At 37.5% G+C, this 14,942-nt stretch overlaps 1 protein-coding gene across 1 annotated transcript; it reads left to right on the forward strand.

The window, feature by feature from the left end:
• The first annotated feature begins 3,072 nt into the window (after positions 1-3,072).
• On the forward strand, positions 3,073-14,234 carry LOC140243665 (uncharacterized). Its single transcript, XM_072323329.1, has 6 exons — positions 3,073-3,199; positions 4,750-4,844; positions 5,946-6,186; positions 7,506-7,652; positions 9,335-9,429; positions 10,469-14,234. Exons 1-6 carry the CDS (start codon positions 3,128-3,130, stop codon positions 11,325-11,327), a joined length of 1,509 nt encoding a protein of 502 aa, XP_072179430.1. The 5' UTR covers positions 3,073-3,127; the 3' UTR covers positions 11,328-14,234.
• The last annotated feature ends 708 nt before the right edge of the window (positions 14,235-14,942 follow it).

A 14,942-nucleotide genomic window follows, 5' to 3' on the forward strand; every position in this document is an offset into this window, starting at 1 on the left:
GTGGCCAGCAGCCCCAGAGCAGCCCCTTCAGAATCGCGCCATCTATCGACGAGTGATCACAGAATAATGGCTAAAAACGTTTAGACTATTAATACTATAGAGTACCTGATAATTATGCTTTATAGCTTCAGCTCATTTTGAACACTCATTCAGTATAATTGCTACATATATACTTCTTGATAAACTTTTGACACAGAGGTACGCACTACAGACTATCAACAGCAATGAATTGGTTGAGAGGGATGATGTCCCATCTCGGGTTGCTAAGGTAGCGCAAAAGTGACATTCTCCATTAGAAATTGGTAACAAAGGTTTGGTCTTCAAACAGTCAGGCATTCATTCATTCATTCATTCATTTTGGCAAAATATAAAACAATATACAACTTACAGGTCATTACATAGAAACCATTATAGGCCAGGACTTCTAAGAAGCAATAACGTGCTTGTGGCTGGAGCCCTCAAACAAAAAATGTAAAATACATACAATCAACCAATACTGACTTGTTGTGACATGGACCAGTGCATACAGAAGATTAGTCCAAATTGAAATAACATATAAAGACCATAGTGTACTTGATTCATCTGTTATCAAACACAAAGACATAGTTTACTTTAATTTGTTGGCACACACATACATACACACACACACACACACACACACACACACACACACACACACACACACACATACACACTCACACATACATCCTAAGTCCACAGAGAATGATAGATGAGAGAAAGAAATGCAGAGGAAGAAAGGAAGTCTACCTAGACAGTCATGGAAAAGCAGAAGCGGAAAGGAGAAAAAAACCTTCTGAAGCAAGATCGCGAGCGGATTATATATATATATATATATATATATATATATATATATATATATATATATATATATATGTATGTATATATATATATATATATATATATATATATATATATATATATATATATATATATATATATATATATATATATATATATAAGTTAACGAATCAGTAGAAGAAGAACGCCGTGGAAAAAAAAAAAGATAAATCCTAGATCTTGAAGATCTTAAAAACGGAGCATAGCTCTCAAATACTGAAAGGCAAGGTCACACTCTTCATCAGTGCCCATGGTGTGACAAAAGATCTTAATCAAACCCGTTTCTGATTAAGATCTTTTGTCACACCATGGGCACTGATGAAGAGTGTGACCTTGCCTTTCAGTATTTGAGTCCTATGCTCCGTTTTTAAGATCTTCAAGATCTAGGATTTATCTTTTTTTTTTTTTTTTTTTTTCACGGCGTTCTTCTTCTACTGATTCGTTAACTTATTATCATCAAGATGCCGAGCAGACCAATTTTCTTTATATATATATATATATATATGTATATATATATATATATATATATATATATATATATATGTATATATATATATATATATATATATATATATATATATATATATATATATATATATATATATTCATTATCATAACATAAATTTATATATCGATAAGCGTCTATCAATAAGCTGACGCGGATATACCAAGCAAAAACGACTGAATATTCTAGTGACCAGAAGAAAAATGAATAGTAAATCAAAATGCTTAAAGGGTGTGTACAGTTCTGGTCGAGGTGAGGATTTAGCTTTTAACATTTTGCGAGATATTCAGAAACCACTCTATGAGATGTCAAAGAGCATGCAGTTCTAAGGGGTATCAAAAGTTTATTCGATGAAAATCGGTTTTGAAATGGCTGAGATATCCAAAAACAAGGTGAAACAAAGAGATCCTAATAAAGTTGTGGCATGTCGCCTTTTATTATTAGCACTTTTTTGGATATCTCAGCCATTTGAAAACCAATTTCATCAAATAAACGTTGAATCATTCTTAAAATTACATGATCTTTCATATTTCATAAGAGGCTTTTCATTGTCTCACATAGGAATGTTCAAAACATGAATCCCCACCTCAACCAGTACTGTACAGTCCCTTTAATGTCATCACCTCACGAGTCTCCCATCAACCTCACAGAAATCTTTACTATCTTTCTGATAACAAGATAACGTTTCTTTTCAGACAAAAGAAAATCAAACTTGTGTGTTGCAGTTACTATGGCATATCAAATTATTGTAGACATTGAATAGCAGATACAATGACGCCGAGGGGAATGGGCGGTAGCATCTAGGATATCAAGTCCCCCTCCAACGGAAAAAAAAAAATGATGGTTCAGCTTTAAGCATTTTTGGAGATGCTTAGAAACCACTCTATGAAATGTTAAAGAAAGAAATGAATGAAATATGAAAAAGCTCACAATTCTAAGAGGAATTCGAAATTTAATTGAAATAGGCCCTAAATCGGGTTTGAAATGGTTGAGATATCTAAAAACAAAGTAAAACAAAGCGACTGAAGTGCTTATAAAAGGTGGGACCCACTTTTTACTAGGGTCGCCTTGTTTTAGATATCTGAAAACCAATTTTTCATCAAATAACCTTCTAATTCCTCTTAGAATTATAATAACATGCTTTTTCATAGTTTCATGAGGTTTCTCATTAAAAATCATCATAAAAAACGTTGGAAACCTGAAGCCCCATCTCAACGGAAACTATACCACCCCTTTAACTTGAACATGGGCTGGAAATAGAATAGAATAATATGCCTTTACAGATTAATGCTCGTTAATAAAGCGCTATTCATTTTCTTTTATGAGATATATAATCATAATCAGCTTTCTACTCTTCCGCTAGTTTTAGGCGCCCTATAAAGAGCAGGTGTTTCCTCACTTTTGCTGTAATTAATAATCATGGGAAAGCAAATAATTTGAAATCATCAAATTAACATCTGCATAGATGACATATCAGAGTATACAGAAAAACCAGCATTAAAAAAAGACAGGCATAATATTATATACACCACACCATGGTGTCAAATCTCCTCACACCACCACTGTACATCACCCACCGGACTAAAATTTAGTTCGGTGACATCACCGGTCATGAGTAAGCTTGTTGGTCACATAATATCTGCTGCCCTCAACGTAAAAAGGGTCTTAGCATATCGATGCAAGCTTTTTCTTCAGATGATTTAGCTACGTTGCGTTGTTGTTGCAAATCAGTCAGTCGAGTGGAAATTGGAAAACGCCGTCAACATGGGGAAATCTTTTGCCAACTTTATGTGCAAAAAATTCTTTCATCCTTCGTCATACGCAAACATCAAAAGAGTGAGTTTGCTTGTAGTGTTAGACTCGTTGGAAGCAATCGCTATCTGCGTGCGCTGCTGCATCATAGTGTAGAAACGTAAACTTTACATTGTTAGTCCCACTCGTTGACGTGTGTGCGGGTTGACTCTTTCCTTTGAATTTCATAGAGACCTACTACAGCTACATGTAGGCCTAAAATACATGTACCTGTAGTAAATGATGCACACTGTAAGCTTATCACTAATCACCAGCCAGTAAGTTCTACTGTCACAACACACGCAAATCACATAATGGCAAAATCGTGAAATAGGCCCCACCGCAGTGCGCGTGCACCCGTGCGTTAGCAAGCAAGGTTAGGTTAGGGTTTAGGGTTAGGTAGGGTTGTATTTATGGTTAAATTGGCCATTAAATTAGTCAAGGGATATTAGGGAGTCCTTCCGTAGAAGACCAAAGAAAAAAAAGGGAGAAAGGGAGGACGAAAGATGCTATGCTGTGGAAATCGGCCCCACCGCCGTATGCATCTCGCATAAACGCCGTTTGGTGGGGCCGCATTCACGAGTATTATACTGTGGAAGAAAGCCCCACCGCCGTGCTTATCTACCGAAGAACGCCACACGGTGGGGCTGAGTTCACAAGTATAAACAGGCGAGCCGCCGTAGTATTTGTACGGACACGTAGTGGTGGGGCCTATTTCACGAGTATGCCCAATTCATATACTTGCATACTCATTCACAACAGGGAGGAAACTCCCTTAGCCCCCTCCAAAAATCCCTCCAAAATCCCAAATTTCGCCGTCAAAAGTGCAGAATTGGCGCGACTTTCCAGAAGCGCGCATGGATTGAGCCCAGTTTGTAGAGTACGGGTTGCTGAAAAAGCGCTAAAAATCGAGAAGTATTGGTACGCTGTTCTCTTGCAGGATTTTTTGCTTATCACAAGCTTGGAGTGTGATGGTATCCTCAAAAACGCAAAAGAAAAACAAAAGTTCCGTACGTGCCGATGCAGTGTCTCGATGTACAAGGGTTGAATGCAAGTGCCGATTCCCCAGTATTCGGTCACCAACGGGCGCCGCAACGTCGCCGATGTAATTGTGCGCCAACAAGGTAGTGCGCAGCGCGTTTTTCAGCTGCCTTGAACACGCATTGACTTTGAACGTGCATATCGCATGACCGAATACTGGCGGTGACCGTATTCTGGGGAATTTTCAATGTGATATATTTTGGGATTTTGTGAAATTCTATGTGATATTTAACAAAATAAAAATTGAGATTAAAGAAATTTGATATATTTCACATACATTGCTGTAGATATGATGTATACATGTATGTATTATTTTAGTTTGAAAAATATTGCAGAAAAGTTTAAATGACCGAATACTGGGGGTTTTACCCTAAATATTTACTTTGATGCAATGTTCTCACTCTGTGCTGTGTACATGTACATCCACATACAATTTTGTAATGCACATCCTTCATAAAAACTTCCATGCCAATGTTAAAGATTGTTTAATACTTACCTTGTATAGCTTGCTTTTTTTTAAGGTGTATTGATCTTTTTTGCTTCTTCTTTGATAGGTTTGGCTTGCAGAACAGCGACATGACAGTGAAAAGAAAAAACAAGATGCTCTTAGAGCAGAGTATGAAAGGGAACAAGAAATATTTGATAACAGGTAAGATTAAATTGAGGAAAACCTGTGAAATCTTTTAACTGTATCTTCATTATACAATTATGCATGAGCTATCTGAGAAAATGAAGTTTTTGAGTCTGAGTGTTTGCTGTCAGAGTAAAAGATGTGAAGTTAGAAACCCCAAGTTTTTAAGTGACTTAAGTAAAAGCAACCAGTTCATAAATCATGAGATCATGCAAAAGACTGAAAGAAATGACTGTGATGTGAAAGTAACTGGGCATAGGGTTGTAGGTCTCTGTGATACCGTATATTTAACGTAGTGAGATTCATTTGTAGTTGTTCACATTTCAGCATAATAAAATACATCAAGGGAAAGGGTAGGGTTATATGCACTGCCATCAATGTGTCATGTTTGTCCATTTCCTGCTCTAGAGGATGTGGAGACCAAGAAGGCATGGACTGGATGTGTCTGACCTGGGATGAGGATGTGCCGCATTGGCTGCGGCCTGACCCGCATTGTAGTTTGCAGGCACAAACCCTTGTTGGTCGTAATGGAGTCAGCGCCAAGACTACTACATGCACCACCTTGGCACAGTCCCATAGGCCCTGTACTGTAGCTTCTCCCTGGGTTGAGAGGCTGCAAGTGCCAATGCGGTGCATGTAGTAGTCATGGCGCAGACTCCTTTACGACCAACAAGGGTTTGTGCCTGCAAACTACCCGCATTTCTGGATAGGGCCACTCTTCACATGGATAATTGATGTTAGACATTCAAGCCTTTGCCCACAAATCTTGGACACCTGTAACAGAAAATTAAGATCAGGATTGAGTTGAGTCAGGGCATTGTCATCTTATTTTCGAAAGTGAGAATGTATTCACCCTGAGTTTGTTGTTTGTCATAAATTCAAATGACATCCTTGTTTTTGACATTACACCAACCTTGCATTACATTCACTCAGCTCCCTGATGCAGAAGAACACAATCAATATTGTGTATTGAGAGTGTGCCAACTCAAGCATTCGTCAGGTGCGCTAGTTGTTCAAGTGAACATGATTGAGATTCTTGTCATGGAAGTGAAAATTTCTTGGAAAGAACTAGTTATTAGCATTTTTCTTGTTATTGCTGTTATTGTTATGATTATCCAGGCAGTTGATGGGTGACGTCCGGGTGAAGCATGGGCTGACCTTCATGTATGAACCTCCGAAGGGCCTGAAGCAGGAGGAGAAAGACACCGAACAGGAGTACAAGTTTGAGTGGCAGCGGGGCGCCCCCAGGGAGGGCTTCGCCAAGGATATGGACGTGCAAGATCAGCCATTCGGTATTGCCGTCAGGAATGTGCGTTGCATTCGCTGCCGAAAGTGGGGTCACGTCAACACAGACAGAGAGGTAAGAGATATAATATCTTATGCCCCCCCCCCCAAAAAAAAGAGAGTATTTATATATATATATATATTACAATGTATTGTATCATGTTAGGAAACCTGCCTGCCCTGAAAATGTTCTATCCCTGACTTTATGAGCTTTTCATATTAAAGGTATAGTGTAGTACTGGTGGAGATGAGGATTGAGCTTTTAACTTTTTCTGAGATAAAAGTTTATTTAATAGAAAATCAGTTTTGAAATGGCAGAGATATCCAAAGACAAAGTAAAAGAAAACGATCGTTATAATAGGTGGGCCCCATTTTTTATTCAGATCAGTTGTTTTGGATGTCTCTGCCATTTCAAAACCAATTTTCATAAAATAAACATTGAATTCCTCTTTGAATTACGTGCTCTTGTATTATATGCTCTTATACATTATATGGGTCCTGTCATTAAAGGACAAGTTCACCTTCATAAACATAAGGATTGAGAGAATGCAGCAATATTAGTAGAACACATCAGTGAAAGTTTGAGGAAAATTGGACAGTCGATGCAAAAGTTATGAATTTTTAAAATTTTTGTGTTGGAACCGCTGGATGAGGAGACTACTAAGGCTCGTGATGTCATATGAGTACAACAGTATAAAGAAAATGTAAAGAAAATTCAACATATTTTCACTTTTTTTGCACAATAAAAGAGCACTTGACTTGCCTCTTTCTAAAGGCAATGGGAGTAATATTACCCATAACATATGTCAGTAATGAGTCAAGGGAATGTGTACTTTTTTCAAAAGATGAAATTTTTTGAAATTCTGTTTATATTTTCCTTATATTGTTGTACGCATGTGACATCATACACTGCAGTAGTCTTCTCATCCAGCGGTGACTGCACAAAAACTTTAAAAATTCATAACTTTTGAATGGATTGTCCGATTTTCCTCAAACTTTCAATGATGTGTTCTACTAATATTGCTACATTCTCTCAATCCTTATGTTGATGAAGGTGAACTTGTACTTTAATAATAGTATTGTAATGGTGTCATCAGTTTCACTTCTTTGTGCAATCCAAAATTTCAGTGGCCATAACTGTTTGAAGTTTTTCTGTTTGAATATGAATGTCAACCATTGTTCTCATATCAGATGTCCGAGCAGTTGCTAATTGAAGCAAGACCGTAATGATGTATAGAAGTTTTGTGAAAAAATAGAATGAAATAGTATCCGTGAATGTTCATCATTATCCATTTATACTGTCATGAAGTATTTTAGTGCCTCGTTGTCCATGGTGGTATTTTCAAATATTGTTTCACTACAATTAGCTTTCATATCCTCTATTTCATACACCAGTGTCCAATGTTCGACCATTCCAAGGGGGATGAAGTGGCCGGCCCAAGCGCTGACCAATCTGAGCTGATGGATGAGATGAGAAGAGATGGCTTGACCCTGAAGCAAAATGTGCTGGGCCGGAAAGTGAATGAAGGAGCCAGCAATCAGGTGTGTGTAATTATGACTACATGTTCATCATGAGATCTCTACTTCTACACAGGTCTGTCTGTCATTATTTTGTCATCAGTTGGATTTGAATGAGCTGTTTTCCCTTTTTAAAGGTGCATGGTCCCAGTGTTTTAGTTAAATGCGTACGCGGGCGCACGGCGCAAGTTTTCTATAGAGACCTACGCTATCGACTTCTCTTTGGCGCTTATGCTTTGGCCCACTTTCCCGAGTCCGAAGAAGTCCGATTCAGTGTAGTCAGTGGTCCGATCACAGTTCGGCTCATGAATCGGCTGAAGGGGATGACAGCTTTAGCAAACTTCTTTGTGATGTCACAAAAACAAGCACATATGCACGCACCCTGGCATTACTACAGACTGCGCGATGCGCAAAGAAGACAACAAAGGCAACGTTACTTAGCAACACCTACGCACTTTACTCTTGATGACAGCTCAACTTCGGTAAACTTCGTATCAATGCTAACGATGATCAGCGCCATCTACACTACCGGGACTATGCCCCTTTAATATGTATACGTGTGTATATGGAATATACGTATTCAGATAATTTTTATCTCTGTCACTGTAGATTATTCGTACAAGATTGGGATCTCTTGTATATTCTATCTCATTCAAAATAGTTTCAAGGATTTCGTGAAGGCTGCCAAGTCCATTAAAGGACAAGTTCACCTTCATAAACATAAGGATTGAGAGAATGTAGCAATATTAGCAGAACACATCATTGAAAGTTTGAGGAAAATCGGACAATCCGTTCAAAAGTTATGAATTTTTGAAGTTTTAATGCAGTAACCACTGGATGAGAAGACTACTGCATTGTATGAATAACTTAGATGTCACATGCGTACAACAATATAAGGAAAATACAAAGAGAATTTCACAAAATTTCATCTTTTGAAAAAAGTACACATTCTCTTGACTCGTTACCGACATATGTTAGGGGTAATATCATTCCCCCTGCCTTTAGAAAGAGGCAAGTCAAGTGCTCTTTTATTATGCGAAAAAAGTGAAAATATGTTGAATTTTCTTTACATTTTCTTTATACTGTTGTACGCATATGACTCACAAGCTGTAGAAGTCTCCTCATCCAGCGGTTCCAACACAAAAATTCTAAAAATTCATAACTTTTGCATCGATTGTCCAATTTTCCTCAAACTTTCACTGATGTGTTCTACAAATATTGCTGCATTCTCTCAATCCTTATGTTTATGAAGGTGAACTTGTCCTTTAAGTGTGTCCCTAAGCTGGTTTACTCGAGTATGGCATCTACACCTGTGTCAATAGCATACCGGTGTATGTCAAAGAGGAGGCCAAATGTACATCCCCCCCCCCCCCCCATTGCTTGTTTGATGTTATAGAGATACACAAACTGCAAGGCCTTATCATTAGAAATGATGTGATCAAGCTATTCAAAAAGTTACATAATGGAAGGATGATAAGAATCTGAACGTCCAATTGACACCACATGCTGTTTGGTAAATTGTAAGACACTTGTGACTCCATATTACTATTTTTTTCTATTCAAGGTTTTAGCACTTGTCTCCCACAGATGGTCATACTATTCTATTTCAGTGATTCTCATCTTCTTTGTGTAAGCTGTGAGACAAATCCAGTGTAATTCCTTTCCATTTCTCTTATTGTTGTACGGTTTCTCTTTGGTGTTGGCAGAAATTGGTTGCCAGTAGCGACGAGGAAGATGACATTGGTCCGGAGGAGGCCTTCCTCAAGTCTCTCTCCATGAAGGAGAAGGTCAAATTACTGAAGTGAGTACCAACAGCAGCTTGGCAGCAAGGAATGTTTCATTGTGAACCTGAGGGACAATAATGTTTCATTTGCTAGCTGCAAATATGTGTTCAGCTCTCAGTTGATGGTTATATAATAATTGGAGGGAACTTCTCGGCATATATTCCAGTGGAGTAGTCTGGCCCCTTGTTGGTTTGACTTGGTATCCTGACACATCATCTCGTACCCAAGCGAATAATAGTACTGCAACTGTCACGAACATGTTGTGAAGTACATGATAAGCAAGTCATGCCAGTTCATTAACTTTTGTAGAAATCTTTCCTTATGAATGTTTATTATTGAGTGAATAGCATCCACTTCCTACAGGAACTAAAACTTACTTTCTCATATATGTGCATTTAACCTGTTGAGGACGAGTCCCGAGTATACTAGGGCAAGCATCTATGGGAAATACGTGTTGCAGCAAAATCAAGCCATCCTTAACGGGTTAATGGAATGCCAATCATTTTCGATTTTGTTTTGTTTTGTTTTTATTTTTTTGCATACACTGGAGTTCAGCAAGTCAGTTGGTAGATGAGCTACATTTATCATGTTATACAGGTCTCACTGTACCTTTGAGCAAGCCTGATGTCTAGTCTGTATACATCTTTGTCACTTTGAGAGGCTTAGACCAGGAGAATTCATGCGCTGGTGATAGAAGCATTACTCTGAAACTAGTAATTCAGAACATATCATTTTCCAAGAGATCTTTTCTTGGCTTTAGCCTTGGAACACACCAAGGACACATAACTGTTGAAATATACCCTTTAGAACTTGAAGGGAAAGAGCTGTACTAAAGAGTGTCACTATGCATCATTTTCACATAATGTTTTTGATTTGGTTGAGCAAAACCAGCAGTCCCATGATCAAGTGAAGAATGACGTAAGATGATAGTGAAAAAAGTTTACATTATGATGATTATCAATGTTGATTTTTTGCTGTTTCTTGTAGACATTAATGCAAAATTGGGAATATATCTGATATGACTACCATGTTTTGCTTTCATTTGAATTGAAACAGAAAACTTGAGAAGATGGAAAAGAAGCAGAAGAGGCTGAAATCAGAGAAATCAAAAAAGAAGAAAGACAAGAAGAAGATGAAGAGCAAGAAGAGGTCACATCCCTCAGATGGAGACAATAGCAGTGAGGATGACTGGAAAGACAGAAGGAAGGAAAAAGACAAAAGAAAGAAGAAGGTCAGGTCTGATTCTCCATCCGATAGTTCAGCTACAGAAGAAAGAAGAGGACAGTCCAGCTCCAGGCATCGTCATGACGACAGGAAGATCAAGAGAGAACCAGACAGTGATGAGGAGGACAGAAGGAAGATGCATGGTGAGAGCAGGAGGAGAGATGGCTACCAGAGACTGAAGAGCGAACCACAAAGTGAAAGCGGTGACGAGAGACGAGGCAGCCGAGAGGAAGGAAGCCGGAGGAGTGGGTTTGGAAAAGTGAAAGTTAAAAGGGAGAGAAGGAGTTCAGATTCTGACCATGGCGTAACAGATGGCAGAAGCAAGAAGGAAAGGAATCACAAAGACCAGAGTGCGCGGAGGTCAGAGAATGGTCACCGTAGTGACAGGGACAGAAGAGAGAGGAGGGAGGAGAGATCAAGGTATGATGAGAGAGATGAGATGAGACACCGCCACGAGGAGCACAGAGACACTCACCACAGAAGGCCTGATAGGGACGATGACGACCGCCGAAGTCGTCACCGTGATCGTAGCCCACGGAGAGATGAGTACGACAGGAGAAGGGGTCACGCCGGCAGCGAGTGGCCCAACAAGAAGAGACGCTACCATCCATCCTCTGAAAGCTCCGAGGAGGACTCTTCTTCAAGTTCTGAACGTTCCACTCCAGAGAGGGAACGAAAGAGACGGAGATAGATAGACCTGTTCTCATGAGAATGTTTTACATGTTGTCCAGCTACTTTTTAGTGGGATGTTACCAGTTACAGCATAATTTGCAAATCAGGTGTACCAGAAGTTTTTAAAAGAAACAAGGCCTCTCAATTCAAGGTGCTGTTATGGGGAAATGAAATAACTTTGCTTGAATCAGGAGAATACTTTTAGGCATTAAGCAGAAAGTTACAGCTTTTAATAATGATTATCACAGGCTGATTATGAAGTTGGGGGCAAGTCACTGAGAACTTTCCACCTATTTAATATGCAAAGTTTCATTGAATAATCATTTTCTTTGAATGTCTTGTTTGCACGATCCAAATTCACAGTAAGTCAAGAAGAACACAATTGTTCATGCTATCTCTTGCTTCCAGGAAAGGAGACTGCCTCAAAAAAACATGAATTTTACTGTTATATACAAAGCATGGAGAGTTCTCTTTGACTAGTCACAAATTTATTTGCTTCTCTCTAGTGACCTCCAGATTTCAGAATGTGCTAACTACTGTACTCCTTCCCCAATTTGTTCTGGTTTTTGCTGATTCACCAAGATTTTCTAAATTTTCAAGTAATTGAGAGTAATATGCCATGAGTGTTTCCTTAGGATCATCACAACCTATAAGATGACAGCACTTGTTCATTATCACTGGAATACTAAATGTCTGCTGCAATCAGAATTAAGTGTACAGAGACTAATGTTTGATTTTCTGAGTTAGGTTTGAATTCAAGCTTTATGCAACAAGGCCCAGATTTCCTGTGGGCCAGTCCAATGCATTCCCTGCCAGTACATTTGTAATGTTTCCTACATGTGTAAAGGAGATAAAAATGATATCTACAAAAGCTGTGATATTTTTGCCTGTTGTTCCAGTCCTGATTAATATGTGCTGTGCGTGGATTCTTTTTCGGGATCTGTCCAGAAAAGTCAGAACTTGTTTTCTAGCTCTGCCTAGTGTATCTAGCTTTAGCTGCCTGTTTTACTTCTTGTTTTGTAGACTCGACTAAGTTGTCTCCTACGCATGATTAGGTATGGATTTATATGTTTATCACTCAAAGGCAAATTGATATCAGCACAGCATGTGAAAGAAAAACGGAGCAGGAGAATAATTTTGAGCAGGACAAAGGCATGGTGGTGACAGAAGGATATCTACTTTTACTTGTCCTGTTTTTTATTCTTATTGTCTCGCCATGTGACTGGTTTGTGTATGAAATTAATGTGATAGCTCATGTTAAGATAGATGAAGTCATTGACAGGTGTATTGTAACATGTTTTGAGAATTATCATGGATTTGAAAGTGGCATTAATGGTTGTTAGTAAAGTCCTAGTACATATAGCATGTTTGAAATTTCTTGTACCTATTGTGCATTTCTTGGCCTTGTCCTGACTGTGTATATTGTATTATTAGGTCCAAATTTGTCTCCTGGGGCCTGTGATAGAAATGATTGCAATTATCAAAAGCTGCAATAATTGCAGCTGCTGCATAAAAAGCAGAAATATAGTAGGTTAGTTTTCTGTGGCCTTTACTGTAGTAATTGTAATTATTGCAGAATTGATTGGTGGCAAACTTCTATGTGGTCATAAATCAGTTTGCCTATAAGATTGTCCTGTCAAATTATCTGTGACAAAAGACAGTTTCTGTGATTCTGTGATTAAACTTTGTGGATGTTTCTTTTCCTGCACCCTTATAACAAAGCATTTCATTCACCTGTTCCCTCCCATTAAGTTCCATAGGCTGGAATTCACTTAATTCTTGCTAAGTAGGGTAAGCCTCAGGCAAGCTTTGTGATTGTTAAGGGCAACTTTTGTAAAGAAAACATGGATAAAATCTAAATACATTACAAAACCGGTCTATTGAGAGAGCACAGACCCACTACAAATAGATATTCATCACTCGTTTATTACTTCATGCACCTGTTTCTGTCAAAAGCATCACCATGACATTTTAAACATGTTTTCCTGCTTTGATCTCGTCATCACTACCGACAGCCAGTCTAGATAAAAATAAAAAGCATGGTGCTTTGAGAAATCTAGAAATTACATGCACAGAGGATAAGAACTCTTAAATCAAGAAAAATACATTCATATGTGCAGTTGAAGCATATTCTTGTATTTGGGAATCATTGCTAAAGGAATTTCATTTTCAAAATGCACATACTTAAGAAGAGAAAGCAAATAGTTTGACAGGTTTGATGTGATTTTTAATAAAATTTGTCCAATCTTTTACACATCATTTCAGAGTAAACATGGAGAGTAATGGTAGACAGTATGTATGTCCTACCATTAAGCAATGCTATGCATGTCTCCTAGTGTCCACTTCAGTAATTACCAATTCTGTGAAACAAAATTTGTCATGTTTTGAGGTTTGCTGCTCCCCATCATTGATGTTTGTATTCAAAGACAGTTGAGTCGGAATACACACCTCTGCCAATAAAACCGAAATGAGTCGGCCAATGAAACCAAAAAATATCAGTTATCATAAAGTCTGGGTCAGAAGTAGAGGAGAAAATCTGAAATTTTACATTCATGTCAAGATCTGGAGAAACTCTTGACATTATTTATTCAAGTTTGTTGCACTTGTGATGAACTTGGAACAATCAGTAATTCGACCAAGGACAATATTTGGTGAAGGTCAAAGGTCAAAGTTCACAGTTAGTTTAAAGATTGTCCTGCCCATTCAGGACATCAAGAAATGTAAAAATCGATTTCAATACAGATACACTCGTGAGCTGATATATTTTTGTACATGGTTTGTATCAACAATGCCACTTTCCCCTGAAATTTACTTACACCTGAAACTGTAGAATTTTGCAGCCTCTTTATTTTATCTCCAAATTAATATGATGAAACCTTTTCCATTCTGTTTGTTTAAATGTAATCAATAAAAAAGTTATCTCTAACATGCAGTGTAACTTTGCAAATAATTTGCAGTTTTGCTTTTGACTGTTGAAAATACATGTATTAAGATACTAGATTTTTTTTTTTTTTGTTCCCTGAGATTATGAAAGATAAAGGCAGAGGGACTATGTGAGATTTGAGAAAGATAGGAGAAATTGGTGCGTAGCTTTGACATCATTATTCCTCTCACTGTTCCTCCTTTTCGGAAAAGTGCATAATATATAGTGAAAATTTTGAGCAAAGAAAGTGGGTTTTCATCAGGATGAAAACCCATTTTCTTTTATCAAAGTTTTCACCATATATTATTTGTTTCTGGTCAGTTTTCCTTTTCTTTGTTTCAATATATATATATATACATTGTATATATATATCTATATATATATATATATATATATATATATATATATATATATATATATATATATACATATATATATAAACATAAATATATACATACGGTGTATTAATATTTGTGTGTGTATGTATGTATATTACCATTTGAAGGGTTTGTTTGCAAAAACCGATAAGTCCATTTTTGAAGATTTTGAAGTACGATCTCTGTCATAAAGTACAAAATAATACCTTTTAAATGATATATTGGTTACTAGATATAAAGGTATATTTTTTAAGTTATGGTCAAAAGAAGCAAAAATTTTCTTATTATTCTCTTTATTTTTCTTGAACTTTAATCGCAAATATCTCCATTTGGC

The sequence above is a fragment of the Diadema setosum genome, chromosome 20 (genome assembly GCF_964275005.1).
Source record: "Diadema setosum chromosome 20, eeDiaSeto1, whole genome shotgun sequence".
In the NCBI taxonomy this organism is placed as follows: Eukaryota; Metazoa; Echinodermata; class Echinoidea; order Diadematoida; family Diadematidae; genus Diadema; species Diadema setosum.

Bases quoted from the DNA above. Each gene is read 5' to 3' on its own strand.
- LOC140243665 (XM_072323329.1), top strand. From the start codon at position 3,128: ATGGGGAAATCTTTTGCCAACTTTATGTGCAAAAAATTCTTTCATCCT. The intron at 6,187-7,505 runs GTAAGAGATATA...TTCATACACCAG, and splicing joins ACGTCAACACAGACAGAGAG to TGTCCAATGTTCGACCATTC. The intron at 7,653-9,334 runs GTGTGTGTAATT...TGGTGTTGGCAG, and splicing joins ATGAAGGAGCCAGCAATCAG to AAATTGGTTGCCAGTAGCGA.